Source organism: Lethenteron reissneri, chromosome 61 (genome assembly GCF_015708825.2).
Source record: "Lethenteron reissneri isolate LAM-NWPU_2019-01 chromosome 61, ASM1570882v1, whole genome shotgun sequence".
Lineage (NCBI taxonomy): Eukaryota > Metazoa > Chordata > Hyperoartia > Petromyzontiformes > Petromyzontidae > Lethenteron > Lethenteron reissneri.
The window spans coordinates 5,266,749-5,289,090 of record NC_083839.1 but is presented as its reverse complement, the minus strand read 5'-3'; the positions used below and the strand labels follow the sequence as shown (position 1 = coordinate 5,289,090).

General features: G+C 54.7%; 1 protein-coding gene across 3 annotated transcripts; it reads right to left on the bottom strand.

Moving 5' to 3' along the window:
• Positions 1-3,396: 3,396 nt before the first annotated feature.
• Positions 3,397-18,285, bottom strand: LOC133358379 (disco-interacting protein 2 homolog C-like). Of its 3 annotated transcripts, none has more exons than XM_061576687.1 (10): positions 18,148-18,285; positions 17,281-17,451; positions 16,618-16,647; positions 14,946-15,010; positions 14,570-14,627; positions 14,137-14,211; positions 13,386-13,560; positions 12,363-12,486; positions 11,714-11,834; positions 3,397-10,262 (listed from the first exon to the last, which is right to left on the bottom strand). In XM_061576687.1, the coding sequence occupies exons 1-10, from the start codon at positions 18,193-18,195 to the stop codon at positions 10,131-10,133; spliced, it is 999 nt and encodes a 332-aa protein (XP_061432671.1). In that variant the 5' UTR covers positions 18,196-18,285; the 3' UTR covers positions 3,397-10,130. The 3 variants fall into 3 exon arrangements, with proteins under 3 accessions (XP_061432671.1, XP_061432672.1, XP_061432673.1); XM_061576688.1 differs by having other exon boundaries at positions 14,946-15,007; XM_061576689.1 differs by lacking the exon at positions 16,618-16,647 and having other exon boundaries at positions 14,946-15,007.
• Between the last annotated feature and the right edge of the window lie 4,057 nt (positions 18,286-22,342).

Here is a 22,342-nt window from a genome sequence, read left to right as displayed (position 1 = left end):
GTGGTTGCTGCTGCAGTTGCACTGAGCTAGTGGTGGTTACTGCTGCTGCTGCACTGAGCTAGTGGTGGTTACTGCTGCTGCTGCACTGAGCTAGTGGTGGTTGCTGCTGCTGCTGCTCTGAGCTAGTGGTGGTTACTGCTGCTGCTGCTGCACAGAGCTAGTGGTGGTTACTGCTGCTGCTGCTGCACAAAGCTAGTGGTGGTTACTGCTGCTGCTGCTGCACAGAGCTAGTGGTGGTTACTGCTGCTGCTGCACTGAGCTAGTGGTGGTTACTGCTGCTGCTGCTGCTGCACAGAGCTAGTGGTGGTTACTGCTGCTGCTGCACTGAGCTAGTGGTGGTTACTGCTGCTGCTGCACTGAGCTAGTGGTGGTTACTGCTGCTGCTGCTCTGAGCTAGTGGTGGTTACTGCTGCTGCTGCTCTGAGCTAGTGGTGGTTACTGCTGCTGCTGCTCTGAGCTAGTGGTGGCTACTGCTGCTGCTGCACTGAGCTAGTGGTGGTTACTGCTGCTGCTGCTCTGAGCTAGTGGTGGTTACTGCTGCTGCTGCTCTGAGCTAGTGGTGGTTACTGCTGCTGCTGCTCTGAGCTAGTGGTGGTTACTGCTGCTGCTGCACTGAGCTAGTGGTGGTTACTGCTGCTGCTGCACTGAGCTAGTGGTGGTTACTGCTGCTGCTGCTCTGAGCTAGTGGTGGTTACTGCTGCTGCTGCTCTGAGCTAGTGGTGGTTACTGCTGCTGCTGCACTGAGCTAGTGGTGGTTACTGCTGCTGCTGCTCTGAGCTAGTGGTGGTTACTGCTGCTGCTGCTCTGAGCTAGTGGTGGCTACTGCTGCTGCTGCTCTGAGCTAGTGGTGGTTACTGCTGCTGCTGCTCTGAGCTAGTGGTGGTTACTGCTGCTGCTGCTCTGAGCTAGTGGTGGTTACTGCTGCTGCTGCACTGAGCTAGTGGTGGTTACTGCTGCTGCTGCACAGAGCTAGTGGTGGTTACTGCTGCTGTTGCACTGAGCTAGTGGTGGTTACTGCTGCTGCTGCACTGAGCTAGTGGTGGTTACTGCTGCTGCTGCTCTGAGCTAGTGGTGGTTACTGCTGCTGCTGCACTGAGCTAATGGTGGTTATTGCTGCTGCTGCTCTGAGCTAGTGGTGTTTACTGCTGCTGCTGCACTGCGCTTGTGGTAGTTACTGCTGATGCTACTGCTGCACCTTCGGCAGCATCGCCACTGAACTTCACCGCTCCGACTAAAGACGATCTCAGAGCGGCGCGTTCCGTGACCCCGTGGCCAACACGCAGCAGCAGCAGCGTGTGATTTAAAGTAATCCTGAGCGCACGCGCGCGCGCACGAAAATAAGTCTCCATTCATCTAACGCGTTACTTGAACGCGCTTAAAACGCCAGGCGATTTTATACACGTGTGTAGAGCTATACACGTGCGTAGAGCTATACACGCGCGCACGAAAATACGTCTCCATTCATCTAACGCGTTACTTGAACGCGCTTAAAACGCCAGGCGATTTTATACACGTGTGTAGAGCTATACACGTGCGTAGAGCTATACACGCGCGCACGAAAATAAGTCTCCATTCATCTAACGCGTTACTTGAACGCGCTTAAAACGCCAGGCGATTGTATACACGTGTGTAGAGCTATGTAGCATTAAAAAAACGAACACAGCGGTCAGGATGGTTAAACTGCGTGTTCAGTTTAATTCGTCACCATCATCGCCATCACCATCATGAACTCGCTTACCCATTTCCATTGTTAAACAATTATAAAAACCCGCTTTCTCCCACGCCCGTGGTTTAGTCGAGTGACAAATCTCGCGTACAAAGAGGAAACCACGGTGTGGGCAAAACCCTGACCAAGCAGGCGAGCAGATTTGTACAGGTTTGAGTACAGTTGTGCAGGCGAGTACAAACGGGGCTAATCTTGCCGCACAGGTGAAACCCAAACAGGTAAGTCGAGTACGTACAAAGGTAATTCCCAGCGTAGAGACGTGAGAGAAGCACCGTGCACAGGTAGTGAGCTCATTGCAACACAGGCGAGTCTAATCGGGCAGGTAAACCCCAGTGCATAGGTGAGCTCGGTATAGCGGTAGCTCGATCCCCAGCCACAAATGTAAATCCGGTGCACAGGTAAATGAGTCAACACAGGTACGTACGTACGACAACAAAAAAACCCCATCCACCCACCACACCTGTCGGGCAGGTGAGTTATTTGCACACGGACAAGCGAGGCGTGCAGGTGAGTTCGTATAAAAGTGGGAACTGAATTCGCACATGGCGAGTTCATTTTCTGCAGGTGAATTCGATGCAAAGGTGAGATCCGTATAGAGTCGAAGAGAGCGTGAAGGTGAGAGCACTGCACAGGTGAGATCAACGCACAGGTGAACTTATATCCCCGGTTGAAGTCGGTTCGTCAGAAAATGTGAGAGCAATGAACAGGTGAAGTCATATCCCGGGTTGAACTCGGTTCATCAGTAACGTTACGAGCACCGGACAGGTAAAGTCTCTACACAGGGGAGTTCTGCGTTGGCATCAAAGCGTGCTGAAGAAGCGTCGTGCGGGCGGAGCTGGAACGTCGGACAACGGCCCGAGAAGTCGCCGGGACCCCGCGTAGCGACACCGCAACTTTGAAGAGTAACTCTAAATGCAGCGTAGAGGTGAGCAGCCAGTTAAGATGAATATTCTTAGGTTTTTTCGGTAAAGTCACGTAGGTAAAATTTTTAAATGAATAAAAGTAAAATAAAACAAAATAAAAAATCACGACGTTTCGGAAGCAACACAAGCCTCCGTCTTCAGGTGGAACCGTCACAGCCACGACTTTTATTAATTTAATTTTTTTACCTACGTGACTTTACCGAAAAAAACCTAAGAATATGAATCCTTGCAGTCACGAAAGCTTCAAATCTAGAGTTAAGATGAAGCAGAGGCGAAACTGAAGCCGAATTGCACAGTACCCGTGGCGCAGGTGAATGGAGCTCAAAGGTACAAAAAGCCTGGGGCACGCGTGGCTTCAATTGGGCGCAGGTGAGCGTGGTGGCAACAACATCGTGAGCTCAGGGAGTGTGGCAATGGGTCAGGTGGGCCCCCCAATGTTGTGATTTGTCTCGCACGGCCGCACCCTCGAGGCTACTTTATCGCTTGCCATCATCCACATCGTCGTTACGCTCACGGTATCGAACATTGAACGCTGTCGGGGGGCGCTCCAACGCCCTGGTAAAATGCAGCCTTCGACAGCTCCGTGCTAGAAACAAAAAGTAAACCGCGTTTTCAATAACTGCTGTTCTTTGATACTGTTGCAAACAAATCTCATCATGGTGGTGGTCAAGGGGGGAGGGGGGGGGGGGCAACTCGTAACTTTGACCACCAGGGGGGGGGGCAGGGGTGGGGGGGGCAGGGGGGGGTGGGGGGCATGGGGGGGGGGCAAGGCACCCCCCTGTTCTGCCTCGCGTTCGTTACGCTATTCTGTCAATGCATTGCGCACGCAACACACTCGACATTCAAGTTTGTGACTGTACAGGCCACGCGCCCTCTCGTGGCTGTAGCCCTGCGCCCGTTGAGCGGAAACCACCGCGGGTTTTCGGAGCGCGACCGATCAACTCAACGTCTGCCGGGTTGCCCGACAGAGATGGGGACATTTCATTGGAGTCGAGAGACGGTAGGGGAGGGAGGCGGCGGATGAGATCCCAAGTGACTAGGTGGGAGAGTGGGTGGGTGGGTGGGTGAGAAGGTGAGTAAATATTGATTTGAAGCTTTCGTGACTGCAGGAATCCATGCGCTTTGGTTCTTTCGGTAAAGTCACGTGGGTAGAAAAATAATAGAGCACGACGTTTCGATCGCGATTGCTGCTGCGGGGTCCACTTTCTGCCCCGCCTCCCCCCCCCTTTGTCTTTCCTCCCCCTACTGCCGAGGCCTATTATATAACCTCGTGCCATGGCAGAGGTCGCCTACTTCAGCAGTTTGTTCTTGCTGTGGTTGTCCCACCTGATGACGATTGCTTGTGTTGCGACCGAAACGTCGTGATCTATTATTTTTCTACCTACGTGACTTTAGCGAAAGAACCAAAGAGTATGTGCGTAAATATGTGGGTGAATGAGAAGGTAAGTGAGTTAGTGGGTGAGTAGGTGAGTGAATAGATTAGTAGGTTTGCGAGTGAATGGCTGAATAGCTCGGTGAGTGGGTAAGTCGGTGAGCGAATAGGTAAGTGGATGAGTGAGCGAGTGCATGGTGAGTAGGTGAGTATTAGTGTGCCACTCAAAGCACGTAGAGGCAGAGGAGAGAATGAAGTGGCTGGAGAGGGTGGGGACTTTGAGCCCCTGTGACTGAGCAGAGTAGAAGGCGACTCAGGCAGTCAATGCTACGTTCCACAAGTCACACAGAGGAGCGAGCGATCAAACCGATACGCATATTGAGTGTCATCCTACTGCACGGGTGAACCCATATGACATATATATACACGCCTGTTATATACAAATACACAAACTTAGCAGTTGGGACACAGACTGACTTAGCCATACGCAAGAAGAGTTACAAACTTAGAGGAACGGGCCCGGTCCCACCCATGGGGGTGCGGGGGCTGGAGTGCGGGGGGGGGGGGGCGGGGGGCTGGATCGGCCACTGAACGGCATGGAGGGGTTCGCGCCGCCTCGCTTGACAACGCCGTGCTGTTCCCGCAGCACACGGGGGGACTTTGCCGCGGTTGTCAAGAACTGAGTCCAGAGTCTACGGGTCTCTGCCCAGTCATTGTTGACTGCACAGTCATTGGTGACTGGGCTGAGACCACCGACTCGCTTCGCTTGAGAACCCGGTTTTTAGAATTGAAGGACAGCTGAGAAGCCAGGACCCCGGAACCCGGGGACTCGGTGGAAGTGGCTTCGTGTCGTGTTCCCGACATGGACATTGCGGAACCCCCTGCAGCCACCCGATCACCGCTTGTGACCTTCAAATTCAATAACAAAATACATAAGAGGGTTTTTTTTTTGGGCTAGATCGCGTAAATAGAAATGTGTCGTTAAACCCGCCACCACGTGACGCAGCCAATTAGGAAGGTTTGTCACTTAAACAGAACACGCCAATTAATTACCAGTTCAGCACAACTGTGTTTGAGGGTAAACCAATCACGACATTTACAATTGGACGCGATTTCATCCTAAAAAAAAACCTCATGGATAAGATTGGTCGCGAAAGCCTACTACTATGACGTGTTTAAAACTAGCAAAAAAACAACTTTCACTCGACTACATGATGAACATCGATGGAAAGCAATTGGCTGACTGGACTGTGAAGTCACGTAGGTAAAAACGTAGGTAAAAACATTAAAAAGTAAAATAAAATAAAAATCAATCAAGTAAATGAGAGATTGCAGGAGCTACTGCTTGATACAGCTGTCGTGGCTGTGACGGTACCACCTGAAGACGGAAGCTTGTGTTGCCTCCGAAACGTCGTGATTTTTATTTTATTTCACTTTTTAACGTTTTTTACCTATGTGACTTTATCGAAAAAACCTAAGAATATGAATCCTTGCAGTCACGAAAGCTTCAAATCTAGAATTGTTTCTAACCATGCCGCCGCTTGTCTGAAGCCAGCAAATCGTCCTATACAGAACCCTCGTCTCGTCCACTAAATTAACCATCAGTCTATCTTTCTATATAGTGAATAATTTGTGTACGACTTGGGGAAAATGCTTATCGATTCAAAGAGCGACTCTACACATTAAAGGAGAGTAAACGTAAAAAAGTAACTGTTGACTTTTGTCAACTCGCCAAAAAAATAACCCCCGACTCAAATCACGTGTCTTGACCGACCCCATACACACAGCGTATTGCGTTTATATCCGTACTATGTATGTACATATATATACTATATATCATATATAAGTATATATACAGGGACTCCTGTAAGTGCAACTTTATTCCTGTCGATTCCAAACACGTCATATGGCGTGTGTCCACTAAACATGGAGAAATGGCTTTAAAAGTTGTATAATCTCCTCTAGATGTAATGCCACTGGTTCTTTGTGTTCTGCAGATGTAGATGCCACTGGTTCTTCGTGTTCTGCAGATGGAGATGCCACTGGATCTTCACGTTCTGCAGATGTAGATGCCACTGGTTCTTCGTTTTCTGTAGATGGAAATGCCACTGGTTCTTTGTTTTCTGTAGATGGAGATTCCACTGGTTCTTCGTGTTCTGCAGATGTAGATGCCACTGGTTCTTTATGTTCTGCAGATGTAGATGCCACTTGGTTCTTCGTGTTCTGCAGATGTAGATGCCACTGGGTTTTCACGTTCTGCAGATATACATGTCACAGGTTCTTCACGTTCTATAAATTTAGATGCCACTGGGTTTTCACGTTCTGCAGATGTAGATGTCACTGGGTTTTCACGTTCTGCAGATGTAGATGTCACTGGGTTTTCACGTTCTGCAGATGTAGATGTCACTGGGTGTTCACGTTCTGCAGATGTAGATGCCACTGGTTCTTTATGTTCTGCAGATGTAGATGCCACCTGGTTCTTCGTGTTCTGCAGATGTAGATGCCACTGGTTCTTCGTGTTCTGCAGATGTAGATGCGACTGGTTCTTCACGTTATGCAGATGTACATGTCACTGGTTCTTCACATTCTATATATTTAGATGCCACTGGTTCTTCGCGTTCTGCAGATGTAGATGCCACTGGTTCTTCACGTTCTGCAGATGTAGATGCCACTGGTTCTTCACGTTCTGCATATGTAGATACCACTGGTTCTTTATGTTCTGCAGATGTAGATGCCACTGGTTTTTTATGTTCTGCAGATGTAGATGCCACCTGGTTCTTCGTGTTCTGCAGATGTAGATGCGACTGGTTCTTCACGTTCTGCAGATGTACATGTCACTGGTTCTTCACATTCTATAGATGTAGATGCCACTGGTTCTTCGCGTTCTTTCGATGTAGATGCCACTGGTTCTTCACGTTCTGCAGATGTACATGTCACTGGTTCTTCACATTCTATAGATTTAGATGCCACTGGTTCTTCGCGTTCTTTCGATGTAGATGCCACTGGTTCTTCACGTTCTGCAGATGTACATGTCACTGGTTCTTCACGTTCTATAGATGTAGATGCCACTGGTTCTTCGCGTTCTGCAGATGTAGATGCCACTGGTTCTTCACGTTCTGCAGATGTAGATGCCACTGGTTCTTTATGTTCTGCAGATGTAGATGCCACTGGTTCTTTATGTTCTGCAGATGTAGATGCCACCTGGTTCTTCGTGTTCTGCAGATGTAGATGCCACTGGTTCTTCGCGTTCTTTCGATGTAGATGCCACTGGTTCTTCACGTTCTGCAGATGTACATGTCACTGGTTCTTCACATTCTATAGATTTAGATGCCACTGGTTCTTCGCGTTTTTTTGATGTAGATGCCACTGGTTCTTCGCGTTCTTTTGATGTAGATGCCACTGGTTCTTCACGTTCTGCAGATGTAGATGCCACTGGTTCTTCACGTTCTGCAGATGTAGATGCCACTGGTTTTTCACGTTCTGCAGATGTACATGTCACTGGTTATTCACATTCTAGAGATTTAGATGCCACTGGTTCTTCGCGTTCTTTCGATGTAGATGCCACCTGGTTCTTTATGTTCTGCAGATGTAGATGCCACCTGGTTCTTCGTGTTCTGCAGATGTAGATGCCACTGGTTCTTTATGTTCTGCAGATGTACGACTCGCGGTCCAAACGGGCAACTTGACATGCGGACCAGGTTTGTTCGTATCCGAGTTTGTAAGTCGAATGTTCGTAAGTAGAGGAGTCTCGGTCTGTATGTATATGTGCACAACAGCAGCCGCCATTTTCACACTCGGTGGCAGTGACGTCACCACGCTATTTGTGCCAGGCCAGGTGCACCTCGAAGGCTGTCACGAAGGTGTGGAAGGCGCTGCTGCTGTTGCCAGGAGCTCCACGGAACAGACCCAGATAAGTGCCATTAGTGGACTCCTGTGCCAGGCTAGGTGCAGGAGGAGGTCCCGGGACAGACCCAGGCAGGTGCCACATTGGTTGACCGACCTTAACTTGGCAGAGGCACCTCCTGTGCTGCCAAATGTGCCAACAATGACAACAGCCGCCATTGACCACTAAGTGGCGGTGATGTCACCACAGCGCTTGTGCCAGGCCGGGTGCACTTTGAGGCCACTTGAAGCGTCGAATGCTCGCTGGCAGGAGGTCACAGAACAGACTCGGGTGCCACGGGTTGACCGACTTAGACAACTGGCTAACAATATGTACATACACGCACACCTTTCTTGACGTTCGTCCAACGTGGAAGAGTAGGCCAAACACACCTAGATCCCAGAGGCTTGAATCTTTACCTTTCCAGGTATTGTACATACACACGACTTATGCAATGTACACAGTATTTATCTTAAATCTTTTTTATACAATTTGTTTAGGTAGTGACGTATATATATAACATATGTCTGAGACTATTGTGCTAAATAGAACTGGATTCACAATTGACTGCTTTGGGGCAGATCGCTTCAGTAACTCGCCCGACGATGCTGGTTGTAACTTCCAGCGAAGCGTCCGTGTCGACCCAATTGCTGTGCGTATGTTGAACTGAACTTCCTTCACACCGTACGTAGCCAACCACCCTCGCCAGAGGTGCGACACACATTGTGTGTGGATCACTCTCTCCCCGCACCTCCAATCGGCACGGTTGGTTACGTACGGTACGAAAGAAGTTGAACACGCACACACACAAAGTCGAGGGGTCCCTTAATCACTTTCCTCTGCCTACCACTTTTCCCTTTGCAAATCCAGATTGCAAAATTATTTCTGTTGAACTGCTTTTTCCGTGCCAGTTTGTCATTCTCCCGCACCTCCGATCAGCAAGGTTGGTTACGTACGGTGCGAAATGAGTTAAACACGCGCACACACGAAGGAGCGCAGACCACAGCGGGTTCACCGTGCGGCCCGTAACTGTGGCTTGTCTTGAGTGTATCTCGATGGGTCTCTGTGTCTCATTGGGTCTCTATGGGTTGATTTTATGGTCCATCGTTTGGGTCACATGACCACAGTCACACGGCCGTGGGCTCGTGTCTCTAACAATAAATTGGCAGTGTTTGTTTGACGTGGCAATGTTGCTACATCGGCCGTATCGGGTGGAAGAGGGTACTATTACACACGCAATTCTTTTTTTTTTTTACCGACACGATCCGACTCCAAAAAGTCAGCGGCGAATCGGCGGCTCGCTCCGTTCCACAACTAAACACGTGACCTTCACGTCGGCGGCACCACGGAGGAGCCTGGGTTGGACTCCCGACCTCGGAGTGCCAGTCTGCGTGGAGCGTGCACATTCTACACATTCTCTCTCCCCCCCCCCCCCCCCCCCCCCCCCCCGTTCCCTGCCACGGGGCTTCCTCTGCGTTCTCTCGTTTCATCCCATGGCGACAACCCACACACGCACAAACAACGGAAACAACGGATATCCACCAAATCATCACCACTTGCTAAATAATCACCGCAAACATCACTGCATTCGCATCGCACGGAGCAGCAACAGCAGCAGCATCGCCGCCACCCCCCCCGTACTGTGAACACATGGCAGGACCCCCCGCACCCCTGCAAAGGAGTCTTGTGGCTCCGTGAGGCTTTCCAGGCTAAACACGCTCACGCATAGCGGCTCCCAATGAGCAACTTCACACGCAGGACGTTGCGACGGAAAAGCCATCGTCCTTCCCTGGGTGGATAGGAGGAGTAGCACCACTTTGAGGGAAATCAACAGGGGTTGTCCTGTTGCTGCACTGGTCCCCGGCATAGTAACGTGGAATTTCCACCACTGGCTCTGCTGCTATTGGCCGTTGACGCGAGGTGGTGTGTTGTGTGTGCGTCCTGTGCAGTGTACGTGGGAGTGGTGGTGGAGCGGTGAGCGCACTGCGCGTGTCGTCCGTGTGTACCCTGTATGTCTGCCTGCACGTCACCCACATCTGTCCATCACTCCGCGTACGTTACCGGCGCGCGTGTCCACGTTGCACGGCGTGACCCCATAGTGTGCCACGTGCCGTCGCGCGTTGTCGTCACGTGCCACGAGTCGTCACGTGCCACCACGCGTGCGTCATGACGTCTCGTAACGTTAATCAACACGCGTGTCAACACGTGCCGTCACGCGTGCCCTCGTCACATGTTGTAGGCTACGTAGATGGGGTCGAGTTTGTCCGCGAAGAATCCGTCACGCAGGTGCAAGCGCTGCTTCTCCCCGCGCGAGTTGATGGGAATGACGCCCACGTCCACCACCACCACGACGCCAACCTGCACCACCCGGGGGGGGGAAAGACGCCGTCGTTACCGCGGTGGACGAGAGAGGGATGGGACGGGTGGAGGGATGGACAACACCACCACCAAAACAGGACAAAGATCCCCCGTGCGTCGCCTTAACAGACGGTAGGGGAAAGTCTACGTGTTAATAAGTATAACCAGTAAAAACAAAGTTTTTCACTCTAAATCCTTTATATGCGTGGCGGCTAGAGTCCTCTCGTCCTCTGGCTTGAGATGGCTGCCACCTATGGGTCAGATGATTGTCTGCCAGTATTAAGCAATTGGTAATTAAATATAATATTTTTGTCCTAAAAAGTGTAAAATTTTGGAAAAAAAATTTCACGAACATTAATTGTCACGCACAACGAGTCTGTGTGGAACATGTCAGCTCGATTGGATCACGGGAAGTGGGTTAAAAAACGACTGAAAGATTTGCACAGTCCTAAGCAAGCAAGCGAACTTAATATAAAGGATTTAAAAATATCTTTGCCTGTGGAGGACGCGGGGATCGATCCCGCGACCTTTGGCATAGGAAGCGAGGGCGCTACCAACTGCGGTACTCCGCCACGGCCTGTGGAGGTGTCATGCTCTGGGCTCCTACACTGTGACGTTCAGCCAAAGCCATGAATGAGTTGTATTTGAATAAATGTAAAATAAGAATTTTTGGCCTAAAAAGTGTAAAATTTTGGGAAAATTTTTTCACGAACATTAATTGTCACGCACAACGAGTCTGTGTGCAAAATGTCAGCTCGATTGGATCACGGGAAGTGGGTTAAAAAACGACCGAAAGATTTGCACGGTCGCAAGCAAGCAAGCGAACTTAATATAAAGGATTTTAAAAGGGGAAAGTGCTGTTAGTGGGTTGCCCCTATGAAGGCCGGCACGGCACTCCACGCCTTTGTCTCCCGAGTGGCGATGTTTACTACACACATACCAGGTACTCATTTGAGGCTGAGTCGATCTAGGGGAGGCTCTGCACCGATTGAGATAATGGTCAATGGTGTTGGCCGTGAGCGGGAGTCGAACTCGGGTCGCCGGGTTGTAGCGCTACACCACTGCTCCCCACAACCACCACCACTACAACCGTCACCCCGAAATCTCAACGTCACCACCACCACCATTCTCACCGACACCCCACCAGCATCGTCCTCACCATCATCACAACCACCACCATCATCATTGTCATACCACCATCAACTTCATCACCGCAATCACCAAACTCTTCATCGGCACGTTCCACCACCATCATGAAGACTTTGAAACAGACAGCTGGGGACAGTGTGAGCACCACCTAGTAATACGTGCAACGTTGGAACAACGTTCCACCAACGTTCCACGCATTCTGGGCACCCCAACCCCTAGCCCCCTACCCACTCGAGAGTGGGGGCTGTGACGAGGGCAACAATGTCACCCCCCCCCCCACCAGCCCCCCCCCCCCCACCCACCAGGAGGTGATGCTCCTCGAGGGCGGTGGCCGTGACGAGGGCGACGAGGTCGAGGGCCTCCTGCTCGGAGCCCTGCAGCTCGAGCACCACCACCAGCAGGTCGGTCCACTCGAACACCGCACTGGTGACACCACAACAATTACACAACAACAACTATTACACAACAACAACAATGACTACAGCCTCAGCACCACCACCAGCAGGTCGGTCCACTCGAACACCGCACTGGTGACACCACAACAATTACTCAACAACAACAACTATTACACAACAACAACAATGACTACAGCCTCGGCACCACCACCAGCAGGTCGGTCCACTCGAACACGGCGCTGATGACCACACACCCATTACTCGTCAACAACAACAACAACTATTACTCGTCAACAACAACAATTACTACTGCCTTAGCACCACCACGAGCCGACTACCCCGAGCCAGGCTGCCCCGCAGACTCGCGCTCCACGTGACGCTACGCCGCCCCCCTCACTTGCACGCCGAAAGTGTGCGTGCGTGTGTGTGCGCGTGTGCGTGTGTGTGTGCGCGTGTGTGTGCGTGCGTGTGTGCGTGTGTGTGTGTGTCTGTGCGCGTGTGTGTGTGCGTGTGTGTGTGTGCGCGTGCCCCCCGGGACCCCCCCCCCCCCACCCACCACTCGGCGATGTTGCGGTGGGCGCGCAGGATGGACGACTCGATGTCGATGGGGTGGTAGCGCAGCCCCTTGAGCTCCATCGCCTCCTCCAGCGCGCCCACCACGTACAGCGCGTCGTGGCGCTCTGCACGCACACGCACACACACACGCACGCACACGCACGCACACGCACATACACACGCACACACGCACGCACACGCACGCACACACACGCACACGCACATACACACGCACACACACACGCACATGCACACGCACGCACACGCACATACACACGCACGCACACGCACATACGCACACACACACGCACACACGCACACGCACACACACACGCACGCACATACACGCACGCACATACACGCACGCGCACACGCACGCAACACAGAGAAAGATCTCCCCCGTGTAGCCTTAACAGACTCTTGAGACATCTGCTGTTAGCGAGCACCAAGGAAAGTCGGGATGGCCCCCACACACACAAACACACACAGACGTGAAAAAATACATCGTCCTGCAACACATTCTGGCACGTAAGACAGGCACGTACGTACACACGCATGCACATACACACGCGTGCACAGACGCACAAACACACGAACATACATGCATATGCACACTCGCACACAGACGCACGAACATACATACATACATATGCGCGCACACACACACACAGACACACAAAGATCCCCCGTATAGCCTTAACAGACTGTAGGGACAAGTGCTGTTAGTGAGCACCTATGAAGGCCGGAACGGTACACGAGGGGGTGGGTGGCCAGCACCACGCCCGACCGCCTTTGTCTCCCCAGTGGCGATGTTTACACACCGCACCAGGTACTCATTCAGGCTGAGTCGACCTAGGGGAGGCCCAGGACCGGTTCAGATAATCGTCACTGGTGTTGGCCGTGAGCGGGAATCGAACCCGGGTCGCTAAGTTCATAGTGCAGCGCGCTAACCGCTACACTACCGCTCCCCCACTATGCATGCAGACACACACAGGAACACACACACACAGACGAGCACGCGCACCACCACTGGCGTCGGTGAGCTCCGTGCGCCGCAGGAAGCCCAGGTAGCCGGTGCGCGCCCACGCCGTGTGCGTGTCGCCGAAGCTGAGCCGTGCTCCAAAGTGCTCGGAGCAGCGAGCGTCGTCGCCGTGCACCGAGAAGTAGCCGCTGGCGCTGTGCGGGCTGCTCACCCAGATCTACGGAGACAAAGATCCCCCGCGTAGCCTCGACACACCGTTGGGGCAAGTGCTGTTAGCGGGTGGGTGGAGCCAGCAACCACGCCCGGCCGCCTTTGTCTCCCCGGTGGCGACGTTTACGCACCGCGCCAGGTCCTCGTTTGAGGCCGAGTCGACCTCCGCGAGGCCCACGGCAGGTTCAGGTAATCGTCTCCGGCCGCGGTTGACCGAGCGGGACTTGAACCCGGGTGGCTGGGTTTGTGGTGCAGTTATTCCGCGTTTCCTCGGTGCATAACCCTGTCTGTCTGTGTCTGCATGTCACCCCTTCTATCCATCACTCTGTGCGTCCACGCACGTGCATGTCTCCCCCCCTCCCCCCCATGTCTGTCCGTACCGTGTCTCCCCCCTCTCCCCCGTGTCTGTCCGTGCGTGTCTCCCCCCCCCCCCCACCCGTGTCTGTCCGCGTCACCTCCCGCACCCATCCACGCTACCCGCCGGCGTGAGCCCCTCGTGCGTCACGTGCTGCCTGTGAAGGCTACAAGGGGGGGGGGCTTTGTTTTTGGGTGGGGGGGGGGTGTGGTTTGTTGGGGGCCCCACCTCCCCGAGGTGGGAGTCCCCGAGGGGACCCCGGTGCTCGGGGCTCACGATGATGACCCGCACGCCCGGCAGGATCTGAGGGGACACGGGGACACGGGGCGACGGGGAGATACAAGGACAGAGATACAAGGTGGGACAGACAAACATAGATGGGGACACGTGGGGGGACACGGGGAGACACGGGGAGATACGGGGACATGCAGGGACACAGGGAGATGAGTAGATACAAGGAGACACGGGGAGACGCATGGGGACATGTGAAGACACACGGGGACAAGAGGAGACAGAAAAGGGACATGGAGACAAGGGAAAGTGGGGAGGCAAAGATTGATTAGTTTTGGAAAACATCGTGAACAGTCAATAAAAAGAATGAGTCTATAGCTACCAGACCTGGACCAGTCACTGGCAGGGCTAGCCACGTGTAGACACTGACCTTGCCTGACTCCATCAGTGCGACACTGTGAGGAGCTCCCCTCTCCACAATCCGAACCCTGCACACACACACAAGACAAAGATCCCCCGTGTAGCCTTAACAGACTGTTGGGACAAGTGCTGTTAGCGAGCACCTATGAAAGCCGGCACGGCACACGAGGGGGGGGGGAGGTGGCGAGCGCCACGCCCGGCCGCCTTTGTCTCCCCAGTGGCGATCTTTACACACCGCACCAGGTACTCGTTTGTGGCCGAGTCGAGCGGGAATCGAACGCTGTCTACCAGGTTCGTAGCTCGGCGTGCTAACCACTACACACGGGTACACGCGCACACACGGGTACACACACCACACACGTGTGTGTGTGTGTGGTTGTGCATACCGGTCGTGCCACAGCGCCCTCGTGTCCACGTACACCGTCGTGGGGTCGGGCCCTGCCGCACTCTGCTGAGAAACACGCGGCCAGCAGCACACCACTCGGCACCATGGCCAACATACCACTCAACATACCACTCAACACACCACTCAGCACACCACTCGGCATACCACTCGGCACACCACTCAGCACACACTCAGCACACCACTCAGCACACCACTCAGCATACCACTCAGCATACCACTCGGCACCATGGCCAACATACCACTCACAATACCACTCAACACACCACTCAGCACACCACTCAGCATACCACTCGGCACAACCACTCAGCATACCACTCAGCACACCACTCAGCACACACTCAGCACACCACTCAGCATACCACTCGGCACCATGGCCAACGTACCGCTCAGCATACCACTCAGCATACCACTCAGCACACCACTCAGCACACCACTCGGCACACCACTCGGCACACTACTCGGCACACCCACTTGGCACACCACTCGGCACACACTCAGCACACCACTCGGCACCATGGCCAACGTACCGCTCAGCATACCACTCAGCACACCACTCAGCATACCGCTCAACGTACCACTCGGCACACCACGCTCAGCACCATGATCAACATACCACTCGGCACACCCGCTCGGCACACCGCTCGGCACACCGCTCGGCACACCGCTCGGCACACCGCTCGGCACCATGATCAACATACCACTCGGCACCATGATCAACATACCACTCGACACACCGCTCGGCACACCACTCGGCACCATGATCACATACCACTCGGCACACCGCTCAGCACCACGATCAACACCACGGCCAGCACAATGCTCATCACACCGCTCAGCGCACAAGCCCACAATCCCCTACCAAATCACGCACATCACACACACAGAGATCCCCATAAAGCCTGAAATTCAACTAACTATTGTTAATTTGACCAGGTAAGGCCCACAGAGCTATGTAGCTATTTTTCATAAGCGACCTGGCCACAAATGACAGCTCAACGAAGTGGCTTATCATGCGTGCTGATGTTGATTCTCAATGCGGAGGGAAAAACCCGAGGACCCGAAGCAAAATCCACGCGACTACAGGGAGAGAGACGCACAAACTCCAAATTTACAGCAGCAGGCGTCAGGGTCGGGATCGAACCCACGACCTCCTGTATACCAGGCAAGATAGTTAACATCTCCCAGCCACTGTGCTGTTAGCGAGCACCCATTAAGGCCGGTAAAGCACATGGGTGGTCAAGCACCACACCAGGCCGGCCTTTGCCACCCGAGGGATGGTTAACACACCACGCCAGTTACTCTGTTAGGGCTCAGTCGACCTAGAGGAGGCCCAGTGAGCGGCTCGGATTTTCGTCACCGATGTTGGCTGTGAGCGGGAATTGAACTCCGGCTGTGCGGGGTTCGTTTAAGATGCAATTGTAGTTTTATTTTCTCTACGCTCACACGCGGCGGCTGACCACCGCGTGCCACATTTGCCCTGGACGTTGAATAGACGTCCGGCAAGCCGGTGACCAGTTTCCCAACCGGTTGAACCCGCAGGCGGTGACGGCTAACGCACACAAGCCGCCTTGAACCGCACGGCACACGAGCAGGAGGGGTGGCGGACGAGGAGGAAGACGAGGAGGAGGAGGATTCCGACCTCTGACCTTTACCTGCTCTGACGTCTTCCCGAGCCTGTGAGGCTGGAGGTGGCGCGGTGGGTGGGAGGGGCCAGGGGGAGAGGGGGAGAGGGGGAGAGGAGGGCAGGAAGGCATATTAGGACGGGCCACCAGTCGGACGGGGGGCAGGGGGGGGGGGCAGGCGGTGCGGCCCGAGGTTGAGAAGGGACGCGGAGGAGCCGGCGTGAGGGTTTGATTCGGGGGCGAGTGCAGGGCGGGCGAGCAGAGAAGCAGAGGTTGGTGCAGGGCGGTGTGGAGATGTGCAAGTAGATGCAGGGACGTGCAGGGCATTGCATGGAGGTGGAGGAAGGTTCAAGGTAAGTGTACGGAGGTACACGGTGGTGTAGGTAGGTGTAGGGAGGTGCAGGGAGGTGCAGGGAGGTGCAGGGTGGTGCAGGGAGGTACACGGTGGTGTAGGGAGGTGTAGGGAGGTACACGGTGGTGTAGGGAGGTGTAGGGAGGTACACGGTGGTGTAGGGAGGTGTAGGGAGGTGCAGGTAGGTGCAGGGAGGTGCAGGGAGGTGCAGGGAGGTACACGGTGGTGTAGGGAGGTGTAGGGAGGTACACGGTGGTGTAGGGAGGTGTAGGGAGGTACACGGTGGTGTAGGGAGGTGCAGGGAGGTGCAGGGTGGTGTGGGGAGGTGCAGGGTGGCACACCTGCAGGCACACGGCGGGGCTGACGCGGCAGCCGAAGGCGGTGGTGACGGCGCGGGCGTGCAGGCCCAGGTGGCGGAACAGCTTGGAGAAGGAGAGCGTGAGGGTGGCGCGCGGACGCTCCTCCGCCACCACCACGCACGTGCGCACCCGCGACAGGTCCACGCCACGCGCCTGCACGCGGCACACCGCCGTGCACAGCACACCGCACGCAGCACACCGACACGCGCAGCACACCGCACGCAGCACACCGACACGCGCAGCACACCGCGCGCAGCACACCGCACACAGCACACCAGCACATCGACACACACAGAACACCGCACACACAGCACGCAGACACACACACCGCACGCACAGTCACATTCTTCTTCTTCGTGTGGCGTTTGAGCAAAGCAGCAGCGGCAGCAGCGGCGGCGGGGCTACAACGCGTACATCTAATGTCATCAGCCAGGCCAGCCGAGTTGAGTAGCCCACTTGTGCCGCCAGGGTACGTGTACTCTCGATTGGGTTCGTCGCTTCTGAAACATAAGCTCACAGCTCGGTGGGCTTTTCCTTCACCAGTTGTGTACATGTCTGTTTTTACAGTGATCTGTTTACCGTTCTTCTACTTTGCACTTCGTCGTGTTTGTATTGTTGTTGTTGTAACGTTCCGACCCCCGTGCCCCTACTGGGACATCTGTCAAAAGAGAGCTTTATAGATCATCGGATTCCTCCTGCGTAACGAAATATTCCTGAGCGGTCGTGTAGCGCCGTACACTTCTCGTACACCTCCGACCACCTAACGCCCTGACCAGCCCCCCCCCCACCAGCCCCCCCCCCCACCAGCCCCCCCCCCCCCCCCACCAGCCCCCCCCCCCCCCCCCCCACCTTGAGTGCGTCGGTCTGGGTGCCGAGACCGCGTGTGCACAGCTCCATGGCGGAGTAGGAGCAGAAGGTGGTCCCGCACGCGGTACTGGCTCACGGCCGACAGCCACAGGGACACGTTCAGCTCCAGCTCCGACGGCGGGATGAGGATCGACTGGTGGCCCGAGTACACGCTGCACACACACACACACACGCACGCATGTGTCTGTGAGCAAGCGTGCGTACGCAGCGCGCGTACGTAGCGCGCGTACGTAATGCGCGCTCACGAGCATTACGTAAACAGGCACGTGTACGTAACGTGCTTGTTTGCGTACACGCATCTTTGTGTGTACATAAACACGCGCGCGCGCCCACGCGCATACATGGGACGTGCATGCGCACGCAAGACGAGCGAGCAAGTGAACGCACGAACGGACGGACTAACCACGTGGGCAAATAAGTGAACGCACGAGCGGGCGGGCAAGCGAACCGACGAACGAGTGGGTGAGCGAGTGTGTGTGCAAGCGACCCCAACCGGGACGCGCCGCCGCCACCGCCGCACACCTGCTGAGACACCAGAGCACGAAGCCCATGCCGCAGTAGGGGTCGAGGCAGAGGGCGACCTCGCGCGACGGGTACAGCTCGCACTGCAGCTTGATGGAGCGGCACAGCGCGCCCACCGCACACGTGCGGCATCTGCGGCGGCGAGGGGCACACACACGCACAGCACGATGATGACGGCCGCTCATCCTGGGGGTTAGGGGCAGCGTGTGGCTGGTGAGCGCTGGACCCCCCCCCCCCCCCGCGCACCTTGACCCCGGCGAGCGTGCCGCTGGTGGAGACGCTGTAGTCGAGGTAGCAGAGCGCGTCGGGGTCCGCAGGGCGAGTAGAGCTGCGTGGGCCTCCGCTTGGGCAGTCGTCTGGGGCGCGGGAGAGACGCCAACACCGCGACTCGCCAACCACGCCCAACCACACTCAACCACCACCAACACTCGCCCACCACGCTCACCACGCTCAACCACGCTCAACCACCACCACTCGCCCACCACTCAAGCACGCTCGGCTGTGAGCTCGAGGGCAGTAGTGCAGCAGCACGGTCGGTAGTGCAGAGTGTAGTGCAAGTGGTAGTGTGGTAGTGCAGTGTTGCATTGTGATAGTGTGGATAGTCCTGTGTGGTAGTGCAGGGTGGTAGGGTGGTAGTGCAGGTGGTAGTTCAAGGTGGCAGTGCAGGTGGTAGTGCAAGGTGGTAGTGCAGTGGGGGGAGGCATTGCGGTGGCTGCAGTGCTGGGTGGTAGTGCGGCAGCGCTGCGTGGTGATGGTGGTGGTAGTGCAGGGTGGTAGTGTAGCAGTGCAGGGTGGTAGTGCGGCAGCTCTGCGTGGTGGTGGTGGTGGCGGTGGGACCTGTGTCGATGATGAGCGGCCAGGCTCTGGCGTCCAGCGCGGGCCCCGCGTCCTTGGAGCGCAGCAGCTTCACCACGGCCTGCGACGTGAGATGCAGGCCGACTTGCTCACCTGAGCCGACGCCGGTCACGGGGTCACGGGGTCACGGTCAGAGGAGGCACACAGCTCAGGAGGACAGAGGTCGAGGGGTCAGAGCGGTCTTCTGCACTCATTTTCAGAGGTGGGGGGGGGGGGGCACTGTCGCGCACATGACGTCACCGGTGTGAAGAGGGCCCACCACGCGCTTACAGCCCTTGCTGGGTTTCACAGCAGCAGCAAGACCATGATGATGATGGGGGGTGTTGTTATGATGATGGGGGGGGGGGGGGTGTTGTGATGCTGATGGGGTTTGTGATGATGATGGGTGGGGGTGTGTTGTGTGATGATGATGGGAGTGTTGTGATGATGATGGGAGTGTTGTGATGATGATGGGGGGGTGGGGGTGTTGTGATGATGATGGGGGGGTGTTGTGATGATGATGGGGGGGGTGTTGTGATGATGATGGGGGAGTGTTGTGATGATATGGGGGAGTGTTGTGATGATGATGGGGGGGGTGTTGTGATGATGATGGGGGAGTGTTGTGATGATGATGGGGGTGTTGTGATGATGATGGGGGTGTTGTGATGATGATGGGGGTGTTGTGATGATGATGGGGGTGTTGTGATGATGATGGGGGGTGTTGTGATGGGGGGGTGTTGTGATGATGATGGGGGGTGTTGTGATGATGATGGGGGGTGTTGTGATGATGATGGGGGAGTGTTGTTGATGATGGGTGTTGTGATGATGATGGGGGTGTTGTGATGATGATGGGGGTGTTGTGATGATGATGAGGGGGGTTGTGATGTGATGGGGTGTTGTGATGATGATGGGAGTGTTGTGATGATGATGGGGGGGGTGTTGTGATGAGATGGGGGGGGTTGTGATGATGATGGGGGGGGTTGTGAGTGATGGGGGTGTTGTGATGATGATGGATGGGGGGGTGTTGTGATGATGATGGGGGTTGTGATGATGATGGGGGGTGTTGTGATGATGATGGGGGGGGGTGTTGTGATGATGATGGGGGGGTGTGTGATGCTGATGGGGTGTTGTGATGATGATGGGGGGGTGTTGTGATGATGATGGTGGGTTGTGATGATGATGGGGGTGTGATGATGATGGGGGGGTGTTGTGATGATGATGGGGGTGTTGTGATGATGATGGGGGGGTGTGATGATGATGGGGTGTTGTGATGATGATGGGGGGGGGGTGTTGTGATGATGGGGGGGTGTTGTGATGATGATGGGGGGTGTTGTGATGATGATGGGGGAGTGTTGTGATGATGATGGGGGGGTGTTGTGATGATGATGGGGGAGTGTTGTTATGATGATGGGGGAGTGTTGTATGATGATGGGGGAGTGTGTTATGATGATGGGGGAGTGTTGTTATGATGATGGGGGTGTTGTGATGATGGGGGGGTTGTGATGATGATGGGGGTGTTGTGATGATGATGGGGGTGTTGTATGATGATGGGGGTGTTGTGATGATGATGGGGTGTTGTGATGATGATGGGGGTGTTGTGATGATGATGGGGGGGTGTTGTGATGATGGGAGTGTTGTGATGATGATGGGGGGGGGGGTGTTGTGATGATGATGGGGGGGGGTGTTGTGATGATGATGGGGGGGGGTGTTGTGATGATGATGGGGGGGGTGTTGTGATGTGATGGGGTGTTGTGTGATGATGGGGGGGTGTTGTGATGATGATGGGGGGTGTTGTGATGATGATGGGGGGGGGGTGTTGTGATGCTGATGGGGGTGTTGTGATGATGATGGGGGGGTGTTGTGATGATGTGGGAGTGTTGTGATGATGATGGGAGTGTTGTGATGATGATGGGGGGGGGGGTGTTGTGATGATGATGGGGGGGTGTGATGATGATGGGGGGTGTTGTGATGATGATGGGGGTGTTTGTGAGATGATGGGGGAGTGTTGTGATGATGATGGGGGAGTGTTGTGATGATGATGGGGGGGGTGTTGTGATGATGATGGGGGAGTGTTGTTGATGATGGGGGAGTGTTGTATGATGATGGGGGAGTGTTGTTATGATGATGGGGTGTTGTTATGATGATGGGGGTGTTGTGATGATGATGGGGGTGTTGTGATGATGATGGGGGTGTTGTGATGATGATGGGGTGTTGTGATGATGATGGGGTGTTGTGATGATGGGGGTGTTGTGATGATGATGGGGGGGTGTTGTGATGATGATGGGGGGTGTTGTGATGATGATGGGAGTGTTGTGATGATGATGGGGGGGTGTTGTGATGCTGATGGGGGTGTGATGCTGATGGGGGTGTTGTGATGATGATGGGGGTGTTGTGATGATGATGGGGGTGTTGTGATGATGGGGGGTGTTGTGATGATGATGGGGGGTGTTGTGATGATGATGGGGGGGGGTTGTGATGATGATGGGGAGTGTTGTGATGATGATGGGGGAGTGTTGTTATGATGATGGGGGTGTTGTGATGATGATGGGGGGTTGTGATGATGATGGGGGTGTTGTGATGGATGATGGGGGTGTTGTTGATGATGATGGGGTGTTGTGTGATGATGATGATGGGGGGTGTGTGATGAGATGATGATGGGGTGTTGTGATGATGATGGGGGGGTGTTGTGATGATGATGGGAGTGTTGTGATGATGATGGGAGTGTTGTGATGATGATGGGGGGGGTGTTGTGATGATGATGGGGGGGGGTGTGATGATGATGGGGGGGGGGTGTTGTGATGCTGATGGGGGTGTTGTGATG

Excerpts from the sequence above, each read along its gene's own strand:
- LOC133358379 (XM_061576687.1), bottom strand. The coding sequence starts at position 18,195 with ATGGAGCTGTGCACACGCGGTCTCGGCACCCAGACCGACGCACTCAAG. Across the intron at positions 16,648-17,280 it reads GCCCCGCCGTGTGCCTGCAG|CCTCACAGGCTCGGGAAGAC; the intron begins GTGTGCCACCCT and ends CGCCACCTCCAG. Across the intron at positions 10,263-11,713 it reads TCGAGGAGCATCACCTCCTG|GTTGGCGTCGTGGTGGTGGT; the intron begins GTGGGTGGGGGG and ends CGGGTGGTGCAG.